The following is a 22,065-nucleotide window of genomic DNA, read 5'->3' on the forward strand; positions in this document are numbered from 1 at the left end:
AGCAGAGAAGAATGGAATCTTATTTTGAATGTTAGGAAGTCTGATTTCACTGGGAAACAGACTTATTTTGGATTGCATTTTACCTCTCCCCCCATGGGCATATCTCCAACTATAAAGATAAATGCTTGTTAATAAGGTAGCATTTTACAGAGCTTTCTGGTATATAGAAGGCCAAATAATCAAAAGTTAAACATAGTTTTATATGATTAGTGAATGTGGGCAAAGGGTTTGTGGGAGTTCCTTGTACTAGTCTTGCAGCTTTTCTGTAAATTTAAAATCCTATCAAAATTAAAAAGGCCAAATTTGCATTTGGTGCCCTCAGGCTCTTCTTCCTCTGCATTGTTATCTTCCCCTCACTTACTTCTAGTTCCAGAAGTAAAATCTTTGGTTGCCTGGGGAGAGATAACAATGGATTCAGAGTCTGATGGCGCATGTGACCTTCTGCTATCCTTCCCTATTGTGAAGCAGGGAGTGGGGCCTCCTGAGTCACAGCGTTTGACAAGTGAACAAGGAGCCCAACAGGGCTTCTCAACAGCTGAGTCTCTTTTGCTGTAGGCAAAGAATTTCCAGAATAATCAGACTCATTTCAAACGTGTGACTGTTAGCAAAACTATGATCCAGTTAAAAGGCTGTACATAGAAGGTCAATGTTATAATCTTTTTTTCTTCCTAGGTTTGAGAAATAAGTTGTGATAAAGATTCTTTTTTTTTAATTTGTGTTTCCTTCCTACTCACATTAGAAAGAATATAGGAAAGATTATGAAGAGTCCATTAAAGGCAGAAACCTGACGGGCCTGGAGGTCACGCCAGCTTTATTACATGTCAAATATGCAACCAAAATAGCCAGCGAGGTAGTGCCCACTTGGTCTTTTCTTTCCCTGTTGATCCCAATAATTGCACTAATGACACTCATCAATGTTCCTTCTAGCAAGTTCATCACTACCTAACTTTCGCGGGTTTCAAGTTGGGTTCACATGTGTTTGGTATTACCATCTAATCTATTACCCACGTTAATACTTCTCATTTTTTAATTGAATACCTAATAAGATATGCTTACCTTAGCATCCTGTTAATGTCTAGTTTCTTATCTGATATTTAGTATTAACCGATGAAGCTTATACCCTGCCTTTATGCATATCTTTAATCACTAAACTGTAACTATCTAAAATTGGAAGGGTATTTTTTCTTTTTTTCTTTTCTTTTTGGCTCTTTATTTAAGAGGAACAATCCAGGTTTTCTTGTCAGTGATGTTGCTTTTATTTTGTGATACAGAAAGAATACAGGAAAGATCTAGAGGAAAGCATCCGTGGGAAGGGTCTCAGTGAAATGGAAGACACACCTGACATGCTAAGAGCAAAGAATGCCACTCAAATCCTCAATGAGGTAGGCCCACAGCCAACTGGATGCATATAATTAACAGAGCATCTTCTTCCTCCAAGCCAAGTTACACTGAAAAAGGAAGAGAGAAAAAGAGAGTTTTGAATTTCAAATTCCATATCTAACATGGTTATTAACCATTAAATAAGTGATATCTCAATTTCTGATGAGTTTATATTATAACAGTTTGTATCTAATGGCTATCATAATCTATTTATCTATTTGATAGATAAATGGATAGACAGATAGATAGATCTATTTGATTTAACCACAATCCATTTGGTGAGCTCGTTTAAAAAAAATTTTTTTAATGTTTATTTATTCCTGAGACACAGAGCATGAGTGGGGGAGGGGCAGCGAGAGAGGGAGACACAGAATCAGAAGCAGGCTCCAGGCTCTGAGCTGTCAGCACAGAGCCTGACGCTGGGCTCGAACTCAAAAACCGTGAGATCATGACCTGAGCCAAAGTCAGTTGCTCAACTGACTGAGCCACCCAGGTACCCATAGTGAGCTTGTTTAAATTAAAATACCATATTGGAGTGTTGGACACCTAGGTTCAAAACTAGTTATGTAGCAGACCAAATTTAAAATTTTTTTAATACTTTGGTTGTCTTTTTATTTATTTAGTTTTTAGGGAGAGAGAGAGTGTGTGTGTGCAAGCGAGGGAGGGGTAAAGGGAGAGGGAAAGAGAGGGTCCCAAGCAGGCTCCATGCTCAGCACAGAGCCCAACATGGGGTTCGACCTCATGACTGAGATTATGACCTGAGCTGAAATCAAGAGTCCGATGCTTAACTGACTAAGCCCCCCAGGTGCCCCTGTACTTCGATTTTCTAAGTAGAGAATGATAAAAGTGTTTAAAAGGAAGGCTTCCATGTTGATGTGAGTAGAATAGTTTCCTATTCTATTCTTGCTTCCTATTCTATTCCTATTCTGGGTTTCTGTGGTCACTATTGCCTCTGACCACATGGAATGGTGAAGGTGAACACTAGTAACAGAAATGGTATATTATGTGGATTTATTTTCATGCTATACATTTACTACCTAGTCGTGAAAGTTAGGTAACTGTTTTTTAATGCTACTACAGAAAGAATATAAGAGAGACTTGGAGCTGGAAGTCAAAGGAAGAGGTCTGAATGCCATGGCCAATGAAACTCCTGACTTCATGAGGGCCAGGAATGCTACTGATATTGCCAGTCAGGTCAGTGTCATTATTTCAGGTCAATCTTGAAAAAAAAAAAAAAAAAAGTTGTGATTACAACAACACATATTGTCCTTCTGTTATCTTACTTGGTCAGTAACAGTCATATGTATATAGTGGCATTTTTAAACATCTGCCTGGTGGAATCCATTCTAATATAAGAATCAGAAACCCTATGCCAGGCCTGCAAAGGGTTTGTCTGTCTTTCTGAGTCTATAACCACAGAAGACATTCAGAGCAAAGGGTAGAACTTGGGGAACTTGGAGCTAGGACAGATTCTGACATCTTGGTTATATTTGTTCATCAATTCAGCACGAAGAATTCCTTGTTTAGACTATTTTGGGAGTTCTTTCTTTTCCTCCTTTCAAGACCTAAATTTAAACATAGTTTTTAGACATCTCACATTGTCTTTTGCTTATTTGTCCTGCTCCCAGCTCTTCTATATGTAAACAGTCCATGCCTTACTATGTGTTGATCATCTTGCTCCTTTCCCATTACTTCTTCCCTCCCCAGCCCTATGCCAAATTACATAGTAAGTCTTTCAATAGCTAGGATTCAACCTTTCTGACTCTCTCTTTCATACAAAGCTATAAACACAATAGGAAAAAATATCGAATCTCAAATGAATGAATCCTTTTGGAAAAGAAATATGGACCACCTCGTAATCAAACAAAATCAACAAACATGTACATTGTAAACATTTACCCAATTTTGGGGTGCTCTGTTGCAGATTAAGTATAAGCAATCAGCAGAAATGGAAAAAGCCAATTTCACTTCTGTGGTTGATACTCCAGAGATCATTCATGCCCAGCAAGTCAAGAACCTTTCAAGCCAGGTAAGGACATTCATTGGAATATCACTCATAGACCCCAGGCGTGAGGAACAAAAAAGTCTTTCCATGAATACCTAAGTAGCCTCTTTCAAAACACAGTTTTGCCCAACAAAAGAGAAGTTGAGATTGCTGTATCCAAATTAAAATAGATTATGGGAGGGAACTTTAAGGTGCTGACAAACTCTTACATGGTACCACCCATGTTAATGAATCAGTATTTTAACAAGTAAAATCTCCTATAATGTGGATGTAAAATTTATGTGCAAATCTGGAAGAAACAAAGTAGACAGTCCCTATCTGGATTATCAGTCTCCTTAACCAGATTGAAATAGGTCATCAACACCAACCATGCAATCTAACCCCAATTCTTCTCATGAGAGACAACTCTCTATCTTCCCACAAACAGAAATGAAGGGAAGTAGAAGGTCTTTTATAGACCAGGATATACCCTCATTTGTTTTCATTTTCAGTGATATCAGGGATCTGTAATTTGTTTAAGAAGCTACAAGGTAGAATTTTTGCTTGTCTTCTGAGCAGTGAGTTATAAAGCTGTCGTGACCTGACTAGGCTATGCATTATAAACACCTGAGAATATAATTTTCCTAGTCCCACCCTGGAATTTTAAAGCTACTAAGACTGATGTAGGCCCTGGAGATCTGTTTTTATTTGTTTGTTTCTTTTCAGTCGTCACAGGTGATCTCTCAATGGCCAATTGCGTCAGGGAAATTATGGATTTAAATCCTATACTATCAACATATAATTTTATATCGTAAAATTAGACATGAAAAATCGTTATCACTAGAGAATTGTTTATTTAAGAAATAGATATATTCAAATGGGAGAAATAAACCTTTTGTTTTGGGGATGGGTGGGGAATCATTTTATTAACAAAATTATATGGGCCCCAAACTACCATGTTGTGTTCATGGGGGAGGCCAGCATTCTTGGGGCTGTGAGAGGCTTGCCAGCTGTATAACCTTGAGCCTTTTGACACTGCTGATCTTTCAAGAAAACCCAAGAGTGCAGGCCTTTTCCAGGGAAGAATTAAATCACTTACTCTGTTCTCCTGGGACTTTCCTCTGCTAGTTCCTCAAGGCATAAAATATGGCCAGACAAGTTACTTCCCTCCCAATTTAAATTAGTATTTACCTTTCAGTGATGTAGTAGTGCTGGTATTTTCTACAAAATTGCTTCTTGGTTTCCAGTGAAAAGTACATATTTTATAACTTCTAAATCTCATACTTGGGGGTTAATGCAAACAGTCTAAATGGACCCACAAATTCAGGATAATATATTAAATACTTTTTTTAAAATTTTTGTTTTTAATATTTATTTTTGAGAGAGAGAGAGAGAGAGAGAGAGAGAGAGCGCGCGTGCGAGCGAGTGGGGGAGGGGCAGAGAGAGAGAGACAGACAGACAGACAGAATCTGAAGCAGGCTCCAGGCTCTGAGCCATTAGCACAGAGCCTGATGTGGGGGTTCATCCCCCAAACTGTGAGATCATGAGCCAAGCTAAAGTCTGGCGCTCAGCTGACTGAGCCACCCAGGTGCCCCATATACTAAATACTTCCTAATGCCAGGGATCTGGGACTCTTGCTTCTCATAACACCCCCAAGTTCCAAATACAAACTGATCACCCCTCTTAGTGACCATCACTAGCTTGGCCAAGCAGCTAAGGCAGCTTTTGCTCAATGTTAAGAAAATAAGAGGAAAAGAAAAGGGCACCTGGGTGGCTCAGTCGGTTGAATGCCCGACTTTGGCTTAGGTCATGATCTCACGGTTCGTGGGTTCGAGACCCACATCCGGCTCTGTGTTGACAGCTCAGAACCTGGAGCCTGCTTCGGATTCTGTATCTCCCTCTCTCTCTGCCCCTCCCCTACTTGCTGGCACTCTAACTCTCAAAAATGAATACACGTTAAAAAAAGAAAAGAAAAGAAAAAAGAAGGACTGGTCTTACCCCTTTCCCAGGAGAAAGAAAACTCTTTGCCTTACATTTGCATAACTAAGAAAATTCATTCAGGTTACTTTTTCCTGAACTGGGAATGTGATGAACTGTTCTTTCCTTCCAGAAATCTTTGTTTTAACTGGCTTCCTGTTAAAAATCTAAACTGAAATCTCTTATTGACTGAGACAGCTATCATCTTTGAGATCAAATCTTTCAACATATAAATGTAATTCATAATGTGTGTGTAGTACAAGTTAGACGAGAGAGCTGTACAAAGAATAGTTTTATCCCCTTGCAAAAGTAGCTAGCCTTTCTGCCACACCCAAACTTCCCTGAAAAGTGGGAGAAACTGGAGCTAAACAAAGCTGGAGAGAAAAGTGAAAGGACTTAGTGACAAGCAATAAAAGAAAAATCTGGTTCTCAGGCAGAGTGTGTGTTCTGCTGCAAAGATTAACCAAAGTGAGTCAGTTCTGTTGCAGGGACTGACTGTATAGGTATCTGGCAGAAGAGCAGACCTGTGGGCACAGTGTCCAACCAAAGGCTCGGCAGGGGCAGGAAAGCCTGAGAGAGGTGAAGGCCAGCTCAGAGCCTTGGCCAGTCAGTTGGTCGTAATGCTGTTTAGCAGAGCCCCCAGTGCTGCAGCATCAGAGCCACATTCTGGAAGTACCTGATGGTCCTGCCTGCCTGGTGCATCCTGTGGCCAGGAACCCCAGCCACACATCAGCTCAGCAAAAATCTCCTTGTCACCAGCTAAGGCCAGCTTTACAGAGGCCTGTTGATGGCTCCTAACCCTCCTGCTTTTCTCTCCCTGCCTGTGGAAGTCCGGCTCCTGGCTGGTTCCCTATCCAGTTCACAGTAGGCACCCCATTGCCAGGAGCCTGTTGTCCCCTTCCTCGGTGGGCGAGCCAGCGAGGGCCTCCTTCTGCCATCTTTGCCGTGACAGTGGGTCTTACTGGATGCCCAGCCTCAGCTCTCCCAGAAAGAAAAGGCATGGCACTCACTGACCAGAGAGGGCCGTGCTTTAGAACAACCTAATATCCAGGAACAGTCAAAAACCTACAAAGGACTTTCCTTCTGCTGACTGAGCAGGAAGGGCAGTTTTAGGTCCCATTGGCCCATATTCCTGTGGTGTTCTCCATCCTTATTTCTTGGAATCTATTCTCAGAAAAAGTACAAGGAAGATGCAGAGAAGTGCATGTCCTATTATGAGACTGTTTTGGACACTCCAGAGATGCAGAGAGTCCGGGAGAACCAAAAGAACTTCAGCCTTGTAAGTTTTTATTGAATCTAAGACCCAGCCCACTGATCCCTGGGATAAGGCCGGCACTGTGGATGCCTCTGGGCCTACACACTTGGGCCATCCCCCTGCAGTGGAGCTTTGCGGTGGCCCTTTACAACTCCCACCAGTGGCCCAGGAACTGTGTGCTTCATTCTGCTCCGGGATTACCTGATATTTCAGTACCAAATCATAACGTGAAAGACCCACCTGCTACTGTGTTAGTAGCTTCTTGCCACTGCATGTGAACTGTCTCCATCTTCCATTTGTGCTGACATTGGTCTTTTTCAAAATCGATTCAGGAAGGGATGCATTTTTAAGAAACTTAATTTGATACTTTACAAATTTTAGCGTCTTTAAAATTTTTTTATATAAAATTCTTATAAAAGAATTTCCCTTTGGCTATTGGACCATGATTATTGTGGCATACATATTTTTTTTTAATTTGGATTTTAACTTCCTTTACACAATATAGACAATTTAAAATATATTTTAAGATGTTGAGATCTTAACAAGATGTTTACTCTTTCTTCATAGCTCCAATACCAGTGTGACCTTAAAAACAGTAAAGGAAAAATTACAGTTGTTCAAGACACGCCAGAAATACTGCGTGTTAAAGAAAATCAAAAGAATTTCAGCTCGGTATATTTACTATTTATTTTCCATTTAATGCTAACCGAATAATTCCATTCTCCTCTGTAGAAATATGCTAGCCTCTTGTTGATTCAGACAATTAACATCTAACCTCCCCAGTTAATACCAGCGGTTATTTGATCGAATTTCCCATACTTTGCTCTAAAAACATCACGCCAGGGACCATTTGAAATAACAACTTAAATCTGCTAACACAGTAACTTTTCTTTCTTCTTAATTTTTTTAATCCCAGAGGAGTAACACGTGTTGTCTTGTTCCATGAAGATAGATTTCTTTTTGACATTGTGATTTCTTTTGTTCTCCTTCCCCAGAATAACTGACTTCACACTTCTTTAACGGATTTTGTGCTTCATATGGGAGGGTTTTCTTTAAATCAACATTTTTCTGGTTTTTCTCATTCTGTGTTAATACAGTACGGTAATCTTAAAAGAGCTCTCAAGATCTGGAAAGTTATCCATGTTGTATATATGGTAGGAGTTACTGATGCTGATGCAGATGTCAGATCGTCAGATACTCCGGTACCTTGCTAAGGACATTCTCTAGGGTCTTTTGTTTTCACAGAAGCCATGTTTCCTGGTCTTCCTCCAGGAATCGCTGGGCTTTCTTTTCCTCTGTGTAACATTGTCCTGATTCTGAATGGCCAGGTTTTATATAAAGAGGATGTCTCTCCGGGAACGGCAATTGGAAAGACCCCTGAGATGATGAGAGTGAAGCAAACACAGGACCACATTAGCTCGGTAAGGACACCTCCGTGAACTCACCTGCAGTGTCTTCTGCCTCCCTTTGATAATTTACTTTGAGGGCTGAGCTGCCCTCAGAACCTTTGTTGCCAGGAGCTGCTGGAATGTGTGCCTGTGCTGAGCACCATCACACAGTCAGTGCGGTGCTGAGCAGGTGTCATGAGGGGAGGTTATGCGTAGGAGATGGAGAGGCTGGTATCAGAGCAAACCAGAGCTAGATGCTGGTTCAAGACGTAAAAACAGATTTTAGTCTGGACTGTTAAAATAGGAAAAAGAGATCGGAGTATAGAACTGGGCTCAATTTCAAACACTGCAAGGAAAGCTAAGAATTTATGGGGCACCTGGGTGGCTCAGTCAGTTGAACGCCCAACTTTGGCTCAGGTCATGATCTGGCGGTTGACGAGTTCGAGCCTCGCGTCAGACTCTGTGCTGACAGCTCAGAGCCTGGAGCCTGCTTCGAATTCTGTGTCTCCTCTCTGCCCCTCCCCTGCTCATGCTCTGTCTCTGTCTCAAAACTAAATAAGCATTAAAAAAAAAATTTTTTTTTTTAAAAAGAAAAAGATTTATAATTGGGGGTGGGAGCAGGGCAGGGGGGTAAGGAAGCAGAGGGAGGACAGAAACTTAGAGAAAATGTCAGGGGTAGGGAGGGTTCTGGCTGAACCTACCTAACCAGATTCTTGCTGGCAGCAGGCCAGGGGGACCAGACTTTGCCTGGTGGGCTAAGGAATTTGGTCAGATAACAAGAGTGATGAGATACCAAGGGTAGGGGGATTCTGGCTAAAGGATTCTTGCTAAATTTGGGCAAATACAAAGACGGACTTGGAAGTCCAAAAGTTGAGGCTTGACTGGAAAGAGGAATCAGAGGACCCTGACTAAAGTTTGGTCTAGGAGAGACTGTCATTTGTAAGAAAATAGAATATGTTAAAGTCAAAAAATCAACCTTCCTAGATATATACATGTGAATATATCTGTCCTGGCCAAATGAACTATTGGGCATAAGAATATCGGAGTGCACGGAAAGATGAGGGGCTACAGTCTAAGTATGGACTCCTCCTTCACCCCACCCTTAATTGATAGGAAAGAGATCAAGTGTCCTTGTCCATAATTGTTCTCCGACCCAGCATCAGACTGGGGCCCTGTTCACACTAAGTGTAGAGTTTGTATTATTTAAATTGTGACTTTACAAACTGCGGAGCTACTAACCAAACACATGCACATATTCCCATTTTTATATCTACAGGTGAAGTATAAGGAAACCATTGGACAAGGAACGCCAATCCCTGACCTGCCTGAAGTAAAACGTGTCAAGGAGACACAGAAACATATTAGCTCGGTAATGGCTCGTGTGTTGGGCATGCATTTGTGCAACCAGCCACCTCCCAATTGCTACCTACCTTTCTGTCATCCCTTCTTCCTCCTACCAAGGGCTTCCTGTGCCTTGAGGAGGGTGTGAATTTCCCTCCCTCCATCCTAGATAAGAAACTTCTGTCTTCACATAATTAAGGAGCAGAAGGGACTTGGCTTCTTGATTAATCATCATGCCTGCAGTTTCTAAAGTAAAAAGTGCCAGCAGTAATAAGATTATCAGAATGATTTCAAGTGAGTTAAAAGATATCAATATAAAAATACAAAATATTACATATATAATTGTATATATATTGTATTATATATATAAAATTATATATAATTTTATATAAAAATATAAAATATATATAAATATATATATAATATATATATATAATTATATATATAAGATTTTGTGTTACTCTTATATATATCTTTGCGTGAGTATGCACCTCAGGTTATTCTCCCCCATCCAGGAAAACTCTAGGTAGACTTGTGAAGTCTATGCAGCCTTCTCCTCTCCCTTTCAAGATCTCTTGCCCTGTATCGTCTGCTGTCTTGCAAATGCATTGTGTCTCTAAGGTGCCAGCTGTCATTTATCTACCCACAATGACATATAGTAAGCATGTTCTGTATAGGAATTTCAGGCACCTGTGCATAGTGTCTATCTGTGGGGGAAGGGTGTGAGGGATGGGGGTGGTCCCTCACACCTGAAATAATCAGGTTAAGCATATGTTTCTCCTGACCTCTATCAAGCTAGCTTAGCCTCTCCTCTCCACCTCCCAACACTGTGTGCACGTACACACACGTGCACAAATGCTCACTCCCTCAGCTTTCCCATCTATAAGCAGATTCTAAGCAAAAGCTGGCTACTAGCAAGAGACACTATGGAGCTTGGGAAATAGTTGATGGCCAATAAAAGGTGACGACCTTGGTCTTATAGGTTCTGCTGGTCTCTGGAGGACTGAACTCTCATTGCCATTAGGAGACCCTTGATATCTCTCTTGCAAACTGCTCATACTATTTAGATCTCACTCCCTTTTCACTCTTTGCTTATACTCTGGCTTCCTTATGGTACAAATTTCAATCCAGATTTTTGTGGCCGCCAGTTGAAGAAAACTCCTTTAGTCACTTTTGATTACAACTTCCTGTCTTTCTCTGGTTACGTTTTGTTCTGTTGTCCATGACCAGGTCTGCTGCCTTGCTGGGTAAAGACTCCCTAAAAGTTTCTCAGCAAAACAAAGATATCACCACTAGTCTGTCAGTGATTTTCAGAATTAATCTGTGACACAAACTCCCACGTTGTTCATGTTGACCCCACCCATGCTCAACTACACCATAGGATCTATTTATTTAAAAAGAATTCATTCATTTCTTTAGGCTGACAATTCTTAACATTAATCAAGAGGGAAGAAGGTAAAGAAGGAGGCCAGAGGCAAAAGAAGTTCCTTACTCTTTTCATTAAAATTTACAGACCTTTGATATGACCCCTAAAAAATAGGGACATCCCTCAGTTTGAAAACTAGTAATTTACATGATCCAACAGTCATCAGTAGGAATTTCCAGGGAAGAATTTCTGAAAAACACACTGTTTAAATCTTGTCATATTAAGGGCACCTACAGACTAGGTGCCGCCTAGGAATTTTCAGTAGAAAACACAAAACAAAATTCTCAATAAACCTGAAAGAATAGTGTGTCACATGATTATAAGATTTTAAACCACATAACCTATGTATTAAGTACAAATCTACCGTGGACCTACTGATACTAAATGTCATGAAATGGTTAGATTTTTCTCATTGTTGAATTTATTACCACTTTTTAATGAATTTTAGGACTGTATTAAGTGTTGACTATAGAAAATGTGTACTAAATTACACATTTGTGTGTAAAGTAGTCTTCAAGGTAGTAAAATTACTACTTTTGAAGAGGGAACATAAAATTTTGTGGAGTTTCTTTTGCTTATCCCTTGAGTGTCTTATCTGAAAGCAGATTGTTTTTAGGGGTTTCCACCACACAGCCCTCACATGTGGCTATAATCTAAAGGATTCATGGTCATTTTACCTTTTTGGCTAATTATCTCCTACAGGTTATGTACAAAGAAAACCTGGGAACAGGCATTCCAACCCCTGTCACTCCAGAGATTGAGAGAGTCAAACGCAATCAAGAGAACTTTAGCTCGGTATTTACAAATATATCAAATAAGAAACTCTATTTCCCCATTTAAAAATTTACCAGAATAACCCATTATCCTTTTTTTTTTTCTTAAAGTAACATCTTAACAATCCTGTGTGTGCGTGTGCGTGTTATTACCTGACCAAAACCATCTGGACTTAAACATAATGACTCACTTTTCTGATGGTACTTTAACATTTTTAGCGACTGACAAGTGTGGATACTTAGGTCTGAATTACTGTATGGAGAATTAACACCAGATCCCTCATCATTATACTCATTTCCTATAACCAATGTACTTTTTCATCCCCAGAATTAGCATGGTAGACTTCATCATTAAAGTGGTGAAGAAAAAGGAAAAGCATTATCCTTACTAAATTAATTACTCACCGAAAGATTCCCTCTTCACACCAACTCCCTGCCCCTGATTTTCTCCCTTCCTTAATCTTTGTGCCTGTTTTGAATGTCTTTTGGGTGCTTTCTTGTATCTCACAGGTTTTGTACAAAGAAAATTTGGGTAAAGGAACCCCAACACCTATCACTCCAGAGATGGAGAGAGTCAAACGCAATCAAGAGAACTTTAGCTCGGTATTTCTTAGGGGCATAAATAAAATCCCTTAATTCTTATTTAAAATAATATTTTTAACACATTACAAACATATGATTTTTCTCCCTGTAAAATTACTAAATTCATATAATGAAAATAATGATACCAAATATTACCTCAGTTTTCAACCCAAATCTAATTTAGTAGTTACTTGAGTTCTGGTGTGAAATTTTTAACTGTTTTCCCTAAAACATAACTATTGGTCACTTCCTTAAAAACCCATAATATTCAGTGTTCTGTGTTTTTCCCCTCTCAAATCCTCCTTTAATAACAATAAGTGTTTCTAACTGTTGTGGCATAAGTCAAAAGTAAAAATCTAACATCCTTTCAAAAGGTCAGTGTTAATTAGAATTTTATTTGTGCTTATTCTGGCTCTGTTTGATGTTATTTTTTTGTGTTTGTAGCCTTTTGTAGAAGAATGTGACTCTTAATATTTCCATTCATGAGACGACAGAACAATTTACAGTAACTCAGAAATGTGGCTCAGTTAGTTTGTGTACCACATCAGATATAAATGAGGTTTACTTTGGAATAGCTTAAGGACTATTGAAAGCTAATGTTTATTTAGCTTCTAATGCTTATTAATATTTATTTTATTCCCCCAAACCTCTCTCTCTCTCTTGTTCCCTATTTTAGCATTACCAACAACTCATTATGGATATTAATTTCAATGAACTTGAACACTATTTGATCAGGCCTAATACCTCTGTCTTTGAGAGAAGACCTATATTAGTGACTCCTGCCTGCAGCCTGGCAGCTGTGTCTCTATTAATGCCACTTAGAGACAGACATCTTACTGTGTGTGACGAAATGTCAAAGTGATTGGTTCTATTTCTTAAAGTTGGTCAGGCCTATTTCATGCCATTATGAAAATAAACAAAAATACTTTTAGAGACTAGTTTGAAGGTTAATTACCTGAAAGATGGGTCCATGCTGATGTGATTGTTGGTTTTGTGCACACAGATTTTGTACAAAGAGAACTTGAGCAAGGGGACCCCCCTTCCTGTCACTCCTGAGATGGAGCGAGTCAAACGCAATCAAGAAAACTTTAGCTCGGTATTCAGGAGAAAGCTCCTTTAATTCCATATTTTAAAAATAATAACAACTTTCTATAAAACAAACTTCTCACTATTAGTCCCTTTAAAATAATGAGTTTAACATTTTTTAATATCATCAACTGGATCCTGTTTTCACGTCTTTTACTTACCATTTGATTCTAACATTTTATACCTTCTATAATAGTCCCTTAAAACTTTTAATTGGTTCCTTTCCTTCTTTTTTCAACTTTTATGTTGCTGCTGGGACTTTTGAAGTTCCTTGATATCCAAAAAACCCAAACACCATAGCTCTCACTTACTCAGAACTCTTGTTATTTGATGCTTCTGGGTTAGCAGAAGTCTTAGACATAGGACTTGAGACCACATGCAGAACTAGTGGCTCTGGCTTGGGAGCAGTGATTACTTTAACCTAGATCCTATCTGGATAAACACAGGACAGAAAAAGAAAGTAGCTCAGTGTTGGAACCCAAAGCAATCTTATCTTGATACTTGTGCTGAACAAGCTATTCCATGAATACAGATCCAGACCTTCTGATTTTTTTTAATATACAAATCAAATCATAAATGTATGTTTAATGTTATTTTTTCTTGTATTAATGCTATTGAAAAATTCCGTAATACTCAGTCTGTGAAACTGCTATATAAGGATCCTAACGGTCACTTATGCCTGAGATAGAAAATCAAATGTCAACAGGAAAATTTAGCTGGAGTTTTTTTGGGGGGGAGCAGGTTTGATCCAAAGTGGCTTTTATTGTCAGTTTAAATATTTTCAGAAAGTTTTATTCTTCCACATAATTAGATCAGTAACTTTCTTTGGTCCCAGTGTCTTTTGGTTTTGTTTTCCTTTGTTTTTAATTACTATTCACTAACAACCTTTCGATTTTGTTAAATTGTCAATGTAAATTAATGTTACCTTTGGAATGTTATAGTCATTATTTTCCCTGTGGGGGGATGATGATGATGATGATGATGATGATGATGATTTCTTCTTTTAGAAGAATTAAGGTTTGCATTAATTTTCAAAACTATATTTTAATTATTTTCTTCTACGTTAGAGTAAGTATACTGTTTATATCTGAGATCATAATGATCCTGACAGTACTGGGCAATTTTTTTTTCCTACATAACCATTGTGTTCATTTTTACACAGGTTGCATTTAGGCAAAATTGTCCAGTGGTGCATAGAGCTTTCAAGATTCTGTGTGAAATAAATAGTACTATGTATTAAAACATTACCTTTCTGACTTGGCCACCTCCACAATTTGAATTTACTCAACAAAGACCAATTTTGCTATATTGCATAAATTTGGCCCGGGGATTTAAATATCTATTATTCTGCAAAATAGATGTTCTATGTAGGTAAAATAGGTATTTGTCAATCTAATTAAAAAATAATTTTTCTATTGTACACTAAGCACTTTAGTGCCTTTATGAAATTATTTGTAATTTTTTCCTTAATTCCCAACACAGGAACAAACATTCAGTATAATATGAGTTGATATTGAGTTGAATACCAAATACACTGGCACGTTAGCTAAGGAAATATGGAGCGTGTTCTCATCCAGATCTGTATTTGAAGAGATAGGTTGACTTGGTGAATTTGTCTTTCCTGTTTGGTGTCTGTAGTCTCATACGAGGGTCCCTACAGGACAGATGAAAGGGCTGTTTTGACTGCGTTTGTTTTTTCTGGATGCTCTCTTGTGTCATACAGGTGTTGTATAAAGAAAACCTCGGGAAAGGGATCCCAATTCCCATCACTCCAGAGATGGAGAGAGTCAAACACAATCAAGAAAACTTTAGTTCGGTATTTAAAAGAAAAAAAAATCCCTTTAACTATTTTTAAACCAAAAATTAATGGCTATAATTTTAATCTAATCAGCTTATCCCAATAAAAACTTTGACATGTCTTGTTCACAACTTAATGCTGCCATTTCCTATGAATTCATTTCCCCATTTTGGTTAAGTATTAATATAATCATTTGACTTATAAAACAAAAAAGTGTTCAGTATTCTATCCCAGGCTTTAAAAACATAACCTTCTCAGTGTCTAAGCACCCACATTTATCCTGCTTTGGCAAATCTGATCTGAATGTAAAGCTTATAAAAATTTATTTAGCAAAGATCAGAATGTTGGTCTCATTTCTGTTCTAACTTTCTCTGCCCCTACTGGTGTTTGTACAGATTTTTTGAAGTTTCCTTTTTTAGAATCTTGTCATTGCTCTCCATTTGCTTTAAAAATAAGTAATTCTCCCAATGTGTTCACCCAAACTAAAAATTAAATACTTGGACTTCTTTTGAAAAGTCAACAAAAGAAGGTTTGTGTAGGTATCTTCATATATACAATGTTTCTAAAACCCAAATACCCTTATGTGGATTATTAATAACATTTCCAAATCAAAAATAACTTCCTGGGTTCTCCTTTTGTCTCTTACCCTTTTAATTTTTTTTCTCTTCCTCATAACAAACTGGGGGCACTAATCCTTCCCTTTCATGGTGCACTCTGTTGCTCAGTGCTACAGGGATTTGTTCAAACAACAAAAATAACAAAACTTTCCTATCTCTTCGTTTTTGCTGCTCTTTCCTGCATTCCCTTACTTATGTCTCTAGGCTCGTACAGGTTGGATCTAGAAGCTTCTGGTGTTTCCTTTCCTCTAACTCATTCTCTTCCTCTTTGCCCTTCTACTCCCCGCTTCTCCACAAGTGGGGGAAAGTGGTTGATTGCTCTTTTTGTTCTGGATGCTTTCTTATCATACAGGTGCTATACAAGGAGAACCTGGGGACTGGAATTCCAATCTCCATCACCCCTGAGATGCAGAGAGTCAAACACAATCAAGAAAACCTTAGCTCGGTATTTTGGAAAGAAAGGGAAAAAGAAGATGCCATTTAACCTCGTTATTAAATAGATACTTAACATTTATTCCTTTTTAAAACCCACTACCCTTCCTTCGTTTCTAATATACCTCACCTAGCAAAAAGACATACTTTTACATTTTTATGTTACTACTATGGATTCATTTTTTTTATATTTTAGTTAATTGACTTCTATTCCATCTGGTATTTAAAAAAATATTAAAAAAAAAAAACACTGGTCTTTAGTTTGCTTGGATAACAACAAAACCGAGTTCTAACCATCTCAAACCCCCACGTGATTGGGAGGCAGTGTGCTCACAGAAATGGAACAATAACATGAATAACTGACAACCTTTCCCCAGCAGCTGAGGTCCTTGCTGCCCTACGGTCCTCTTCCCCAGCCCAAGAATGGCTGCCATTAAAGTAGTTTGTGGCAAATTGTCAACCTGTAACTCCTGTGTCATGTGGTAACAAGGAAGTTGAACTTGTCTTTAAGAATCTTAAAAACCAATGAGATATTACTGATGCCTGTTTTTTCTGGATGCTTTCTCATCACACAGGTGTTGTACAAAGAAAATATGGGCAAGGGAACCCCTATACCTGTCACTCCAGAGATGGAGAGAGTCAAACACAATCAAGAAAACCTTAGCTCGGTATTTTGGAAAGAAAGGGAAAAGAAGATGCCATTTAACCTCATAATTAAATAGATATTTAACATTTATTCCTTTTTAAAAACCCACTACCCTTCCTTTGTTTCTAACATACCTCACTTAGCAAAAAGACATACTTTTGCATTTTTACCTTGTTACTATGGCTTCAGTTTTTAATTTTAGTTAATTGACTTCTATTCCATCTGATATTTTAAAATATTTTTGTTTAAGCCACTGGTCTTTAATTTGCTTGGATAACAACAAAACCGAGTTCTAACCATCTCAAACCCCCACGTGATTGGGAGGCAGTGTGCTCACAGAAATGGAACAATAACATGAATAACTGACAACCTTTCCCCAGCAGCTGAGGTCCTTGCTGCCCTACAGTCCTCTTTCCCAGCCCAAGACTGGCTGCCATTAAAGTAGTTTGTGGCAAATTGTCAACCTGTAACTCCTGTGTCATGTGGTAACAAGGAAGTTGAACTCGTCCTTAAAATCTTAAAACCAATGAAATATTACGGCTGTTTTTTTCTGGATGCTTTCTCATCACACAGGTGTTGTACAAAGAAAATATGGGCAAGGGAACCCCTATACCTGTCACTCCAGAGATGGAGAGAGTCAAACACAATCAAGAAAATATTAGCTCGGTACTTTGGCAAGAAAAGCAAAAACTACTTCTTTAATGATTTAAAATAATACTTATTAATCCTACTTTTAAAAAACAACTTAAATTTTGTGAATTTTGTTTATCACATGTATCCTTCTTTCCTAGAAGGCTACTCTTAGCTTTAACCCTGTAATAACAAGATTGCTTTAATCCATAAAGTTCTAATATCAGGAAGTAACAGATTTTCCAATAAAATATCCTTTCACTCATCTCTCCCCAAACTTACTCTCTATCTACTATCCTCAAGGTCTCTTTGTTTTATGCACTCATGAAATTTGGGGGGTGGCATGGTAGGTATGAGAGCTCTTTCTGGAACATTGGAGTTGTGATCTTCTTCAGCTTTTGCACCTATGACTTTTGGTTCTAATTTATCCTGTCAGATTTAGACAAAGAGACCTTGGGGAAATAACCCCTGATTCTCTTCTTCAAGGATAATGACATTTCTATTCCATCGGATATTTTTAAATATTAAAAAAAAAAAACAAAACACTTCTAGTTTGCTTGGATAACAACAAAACTGAGTTCTAACAATCTCAAATCCCCATGTGATTGTTTGGAGGTACTGTGCTCATAGAAATGAAAAAACTAAGATCCACTAGTGATTTCAGCACATGAGTATCAATTTACTTAAAAAGGAAAGTGTCACTCGAACTGTTTTTGCTTTACCAATTTTAATTTTTTTTTTGTCTTTAGCGTGGTCTTTAACTGTTAGCTTTAGTAAACCATTTCCTGTAAGCCTGTGCTCTGTGATATTATATATGTTTAGTGATTACTGATGGGGGGGGAGCAGAGGTTGGGATTCGTATGGGGAGGACACTAGCTCGTGTAAGGAAGAAGCCTGCGACCCCTCACATCAGCGCTATGTGTGGGTTTCTCCAGTACTTGAGCACAGGGCATCAGAATCACCCGGAGCACTTGTTACATCAGATTGTAGGGCCCTGTCCCCACAGTTTCTCATTTTCTGGGTCTGGTGTGAGGCCAGCAAATTTGCAATTCTAGCAAAGCGCTCAGGCGATGCTGAGCTTGCTATTCAGGGACCCCACTTTGAGAACCATTACTTGAACAGAATTCCTTCTCTTGAACATCATTTCCCAAACCCATTCCCCATGAATGACACTGAAGGGAGACACTGAGGTAAAGGATTTATGGTGATGCTAATGATGTAATCGCTGAGAACATTCTTCCTTACTGAGAAGTTTGCTGGTGAACTAAAGTAGGAGACAGAGCACGGATGACAGCAGGGAACAAAAGAGTAGGAGAAATCCTTGTTTGTGGGCCCAGGATTGTATGGATGTGTCTATATACAGAGTTGCTGCACAACCAACCATCCAGTCGCCCACTCCTGTGTAGGGACTGGCCCCGCCTTCTCGGTGTCACTCAAGCGCATTCCCCTACAGTCCTTTCTAGATGATCTGTCTGGAGCTTGAAATTCATGGACTAGTGGGAAAATGAAGGCTGTCTTTCATCCTTTTTGGGGCACACTGCAGTTCTGTCAGGCAGTCTGCCAGGATGTCAGGGCAGGGGCCTACCCTGGAAATGTGTGTCTGGCTGTAACTATACTCAGCTTCCTTTGGAAACATACCTCTTTCCGCCTAACCTTGTTGCCTAAATGGTTTGACACCCTGAACCTCATAACAAATTATCTATTCCATTTAATCTTTTGGTAACTGTAACTTTTTTTTTTTTCTTTTTGGCTTTTTGGATCCATTGGACCCGCGTAGGTTTTGTACAAAGAAAATGTGGGGAAAGCCACCCCAACCCCTGTCACGCCAGAGATGCAGAGAGTCAAACGCAATCAAGAGAACATTAGCTCGGTATTGTCTTGAGAAACGAAAGTGCTTTTAACTTTGCAAAGTAACCCCTGCAGTTTGGCCTGCTCCTAACTCCATCCCAGGTTAAAAACCAGCAAAATGCCAGTTTTTTTAGAATCTCCTGTAAATGACCTACTACATGTATTATTGCCATTAACTATTTTTTTAAGCTTTCTTCTCGAGAGCCGTTCTCACTAATGTAGTAGATTAAACCTGGAGTTTTATTCCCCAAATCGCATTATATTTAATAGCCTGAATATTGCCTCTTGGTGACTTTCGGGTCCAACTTTGTATCTCACAGGTGTTATACAAAGAGAACCTGGGGAAAGCGACCCCTACACCCTTTACTCCTGAGATGGAAAGAGTCAAACGCAATCAAGAAAACTTTAGCTCGGTATTTTGGAGAGGAAAAAAGAAATCGTTACCCTTTTAATAAGCCTGGCAATCATGGTTATATCACTAATTTACCTCACATTTTTCCCAGAACTTTTGTTTTAAGTTCATCTTTACCCACTTAAAAACAACCAACCAACCCCTCCAGCTCAAACTGATTTAATTCTTTCTTCTTCTCTGGCTTTATACAATAACATTTTAATGGCTTTATCTCCCTGATGCGTTTCTTATAGAGTGTGATATAATTGAGCCGTAACACAAGCTAGATGATGGTTTTCAGAACTGGTTTTCTGTTTTCTGATGTCTGGATGCTCTCTTGGCTCCTCTAGGTATTATACAAAGAGAATATGAGAAAAGCAACTCCGACACCTGTTACTCCAGAGATGGAGCGAGCTAAGCGCAACCAAGAAAACATTAGCTCGGTATTGTCTAGGATTAAACACAGGAGTAGTGCAACAACTTGGAAAATAACATTTTAACATCATAGAAACACGCCTTTCTCATTCACTTGGAAAGCACACTAAAATGAAAAAAAAGAAATGCAACATCTTGGAAAATAACATTTTTAACACCATAAAAATGTGCACCTTCTCATTCAACTGAAAATTTACATTAAAATTAACACAACTGTGCTTTTAAATTCCAAATGATCATACTAAGAAATAACAAGTTAATTGCCAATGTTTTCTCTTACCTTTATTTTACTCCAAGGTAGTCTTATATAACCAACTAGGTAGTCTTACATAACCAACTGTAACAAATTGACTTCCTAACAGCCTCAATCTTCTGCTCTCCTTTATTTTTAAGGTATTCTATGAAACAGGTAATACTCTGAGGTGGATGCCTTCTTTGGCTTTGGTATTTTGGGTTTTTCATGTCTGGAGGACCTTGATTTCTGTGTTAACATATGGGTTTACGAAATCTGGACATAAACCTGTGAAAATGATCACTTGTTTGGAAGGACAGTTGTTTAGGGGCACCTGGTTGGCTCAGTCAGAAGAGCATGCAACTCTTGATCTCAGGGTCATGAGCTCGAGCCCCGTGTTGGGGGTAGAGATTAAATAATACATTAATTAAACTTTTAAAAAATTAAAAGGATAGTTGTTTTCAATGTCAGAATCACACCTAGTGCCAAATACCATCCAGTCTGCTGGTGCTGCAATTCCCAGCAAATCCAAGAGACCAATTTCTTCCGATCCTCTTTGAAATTCTACTGTGCTCTGTCTCCCTTGAAAATCAGAGTTGCATTTTCAAAGACAAAACTTGTCCTTTCTCTCCTGATGAGAGCCCTGCCTATTTGTCCTTATGCTAATCTGTTCAGCCGTTAGTCAAGGGTATCACTGGGTCTTTTCAGTTGACTCAAGCTTCCCTTCCCAGCTACTTTTATCTCCATGTGCTGGAAAAGTTTTGAGACTTCAGAATTAGAACAGTACCATGACCTGGACTTAATTCATGGTCTCTCCTCTACCAGGTTCTTTATTCTGACAGCTTCCGGAAACAAATACAAGGCAAAGCTGCCTATGTCCTAGACACTCCAGAGATGAGACGGGTGCGGGAGACCCAACGTCACATCTCAACGGTGAGTCCGGGATTCTTCAGGATTGACGGGCCAGCCTGCTGGATCAGGTGGAAAAGGAAATGATCACACCGTCATATTTTTACAAAGTGAATTAATGAAATTTCAGGTGAAATATCATGAAGACTTTGAGAAACACAAGGGTTGCTTCACACCAGTGGTGACGGACCCTATCACTGAACGAGTAAAGAAGAACACACAGGACTTCAGTGACATTAACTACCGAGGTATTCAGAGAAAAGTGGTAGAAATGGAACAAAAACGGAATGACCAGGATCAGGAGACTATTACAGGTATATGAGGCCTACAAGGAAAATCAACTCTAAACTGAGGGGGTAGAAGAACAGGAGTGGAATTACCCATAGGAAGGCAAAGGATAAAGGGACCTCAGTCTGTTTTCACTAGTTGTAAAAGAAAACTTATTTCACGGCTTGCAAAGCTGATCTCTCTTCTTTCCTCTGCTTTGTTCTCCTCTGAGAACTAAGCTAAATTGGTGTTAGTGGTCCTGTGGTTAATTAAGCTCATGCTTTGCTTTCCAAGATATCAGGAGTCATCCAAAAACATCTGTTCTGATCCTTAATTTTGCTCAATCTTAGGTTTACGTGTCTGGCGTACTAATCCGGGCTCAGTTTTTGACTATGATCCAGCAGAAGACAATATACAATCACGAAGCTTACACATGATTAATGGTATGTTATAGCTTATGACATAAATGTCACCATTTAGTGGGCTAGCATCGGTGACCTCAAGGAAACTCAAGGGTCTTCAATGTTCTCAGTTGTCATTCCGCAAAGAAACACCTCCCTGACCGGTGGGACAACATCATTTTCTACGAAAATTTATATCAGGGAAAGATTGCCTCACTGCCTCCATGTAAATCTCCTTAGGCTCCAGTATTATCATTTTGTTTCTAA

The 22,065-nt window shown here is 38.9% G+C and overlaps 1 protein-coding gene across 1 annotated transcript in view; it reads left to right on the plus strand.

Moving 5' to 3' along the window:
- Positions 1 to 22,065, plus strand: part of NEB (nebulin) — a 213,883-nt gene that overhangs the window by 186,160 nt on the left and 5,658 nt on the right. The window contains 21 exon segments of the mRNA XM_047871695.1: positions 740 to 850; positions 1,272 to 1,382; positions 2,461 to 2,574; positions 3,305 to 3,409; positions 6,516 to 6,620; positions 7,164 to 7,268; positions 7,925 to 8,017; positions 9,261 to 9,353; positions 11,454 to 11,546; positions 12,035 to 12,127; positions 13,110 to 13,202; positions 14,916 to 15,008; positions 15,960 to 16,052; positions 16,615 to 16,707; positions 17,259 to 17,459; positions 19,093 to 19,185; positions 19,484 to 19,576; positions 19,905 to 19,997; positions 21,047 to 21,154; positions 21,261 to 21,444; positions 21,748 to 21,840. Coding sequence (XP_047727651.1) covers positions 740 to 850; positions 1,272 to 1,382; positions 2,461 to 2,574; positions 3,305 to 3,409; positions 6,516 to 6,620; positions 7,164 to 7,268; positions 7,925 to 8,017; positions 9,261 to 9,353; positions 11,454 to 11,546; positions 12,035 to 12,127; positions 13,110 to 13,202; positions 14,916 to 15,008; positions 15,960 to 16,052; positions 16,615 to 16,707; positions 17,259 to 17,459; positions 19,093 to 19,185; positions 19,484 to 19,576; positions 19,905 to 19,997; positions 21,047 to 21,154; positions 21,261 to 21,444; positions 21,748 to 21,840 — 2,260 coding nt within the window.

The sequence above is a fragment of the Prionailurus viverrinus genome, chromosome C1 (genome assembly GCF_022837055.1).
Source record: "Prionailurus viverrinus isolate Anna chromosome C1, UM_Priviv_1.0, whole genome shotgun sequence".
Lineage (NCBI taxonomy): Eukaryota > Metazoa > Chordata > Mammalia > Carnivora > Felidae > Prionailurus > Prionailurus viverrinus.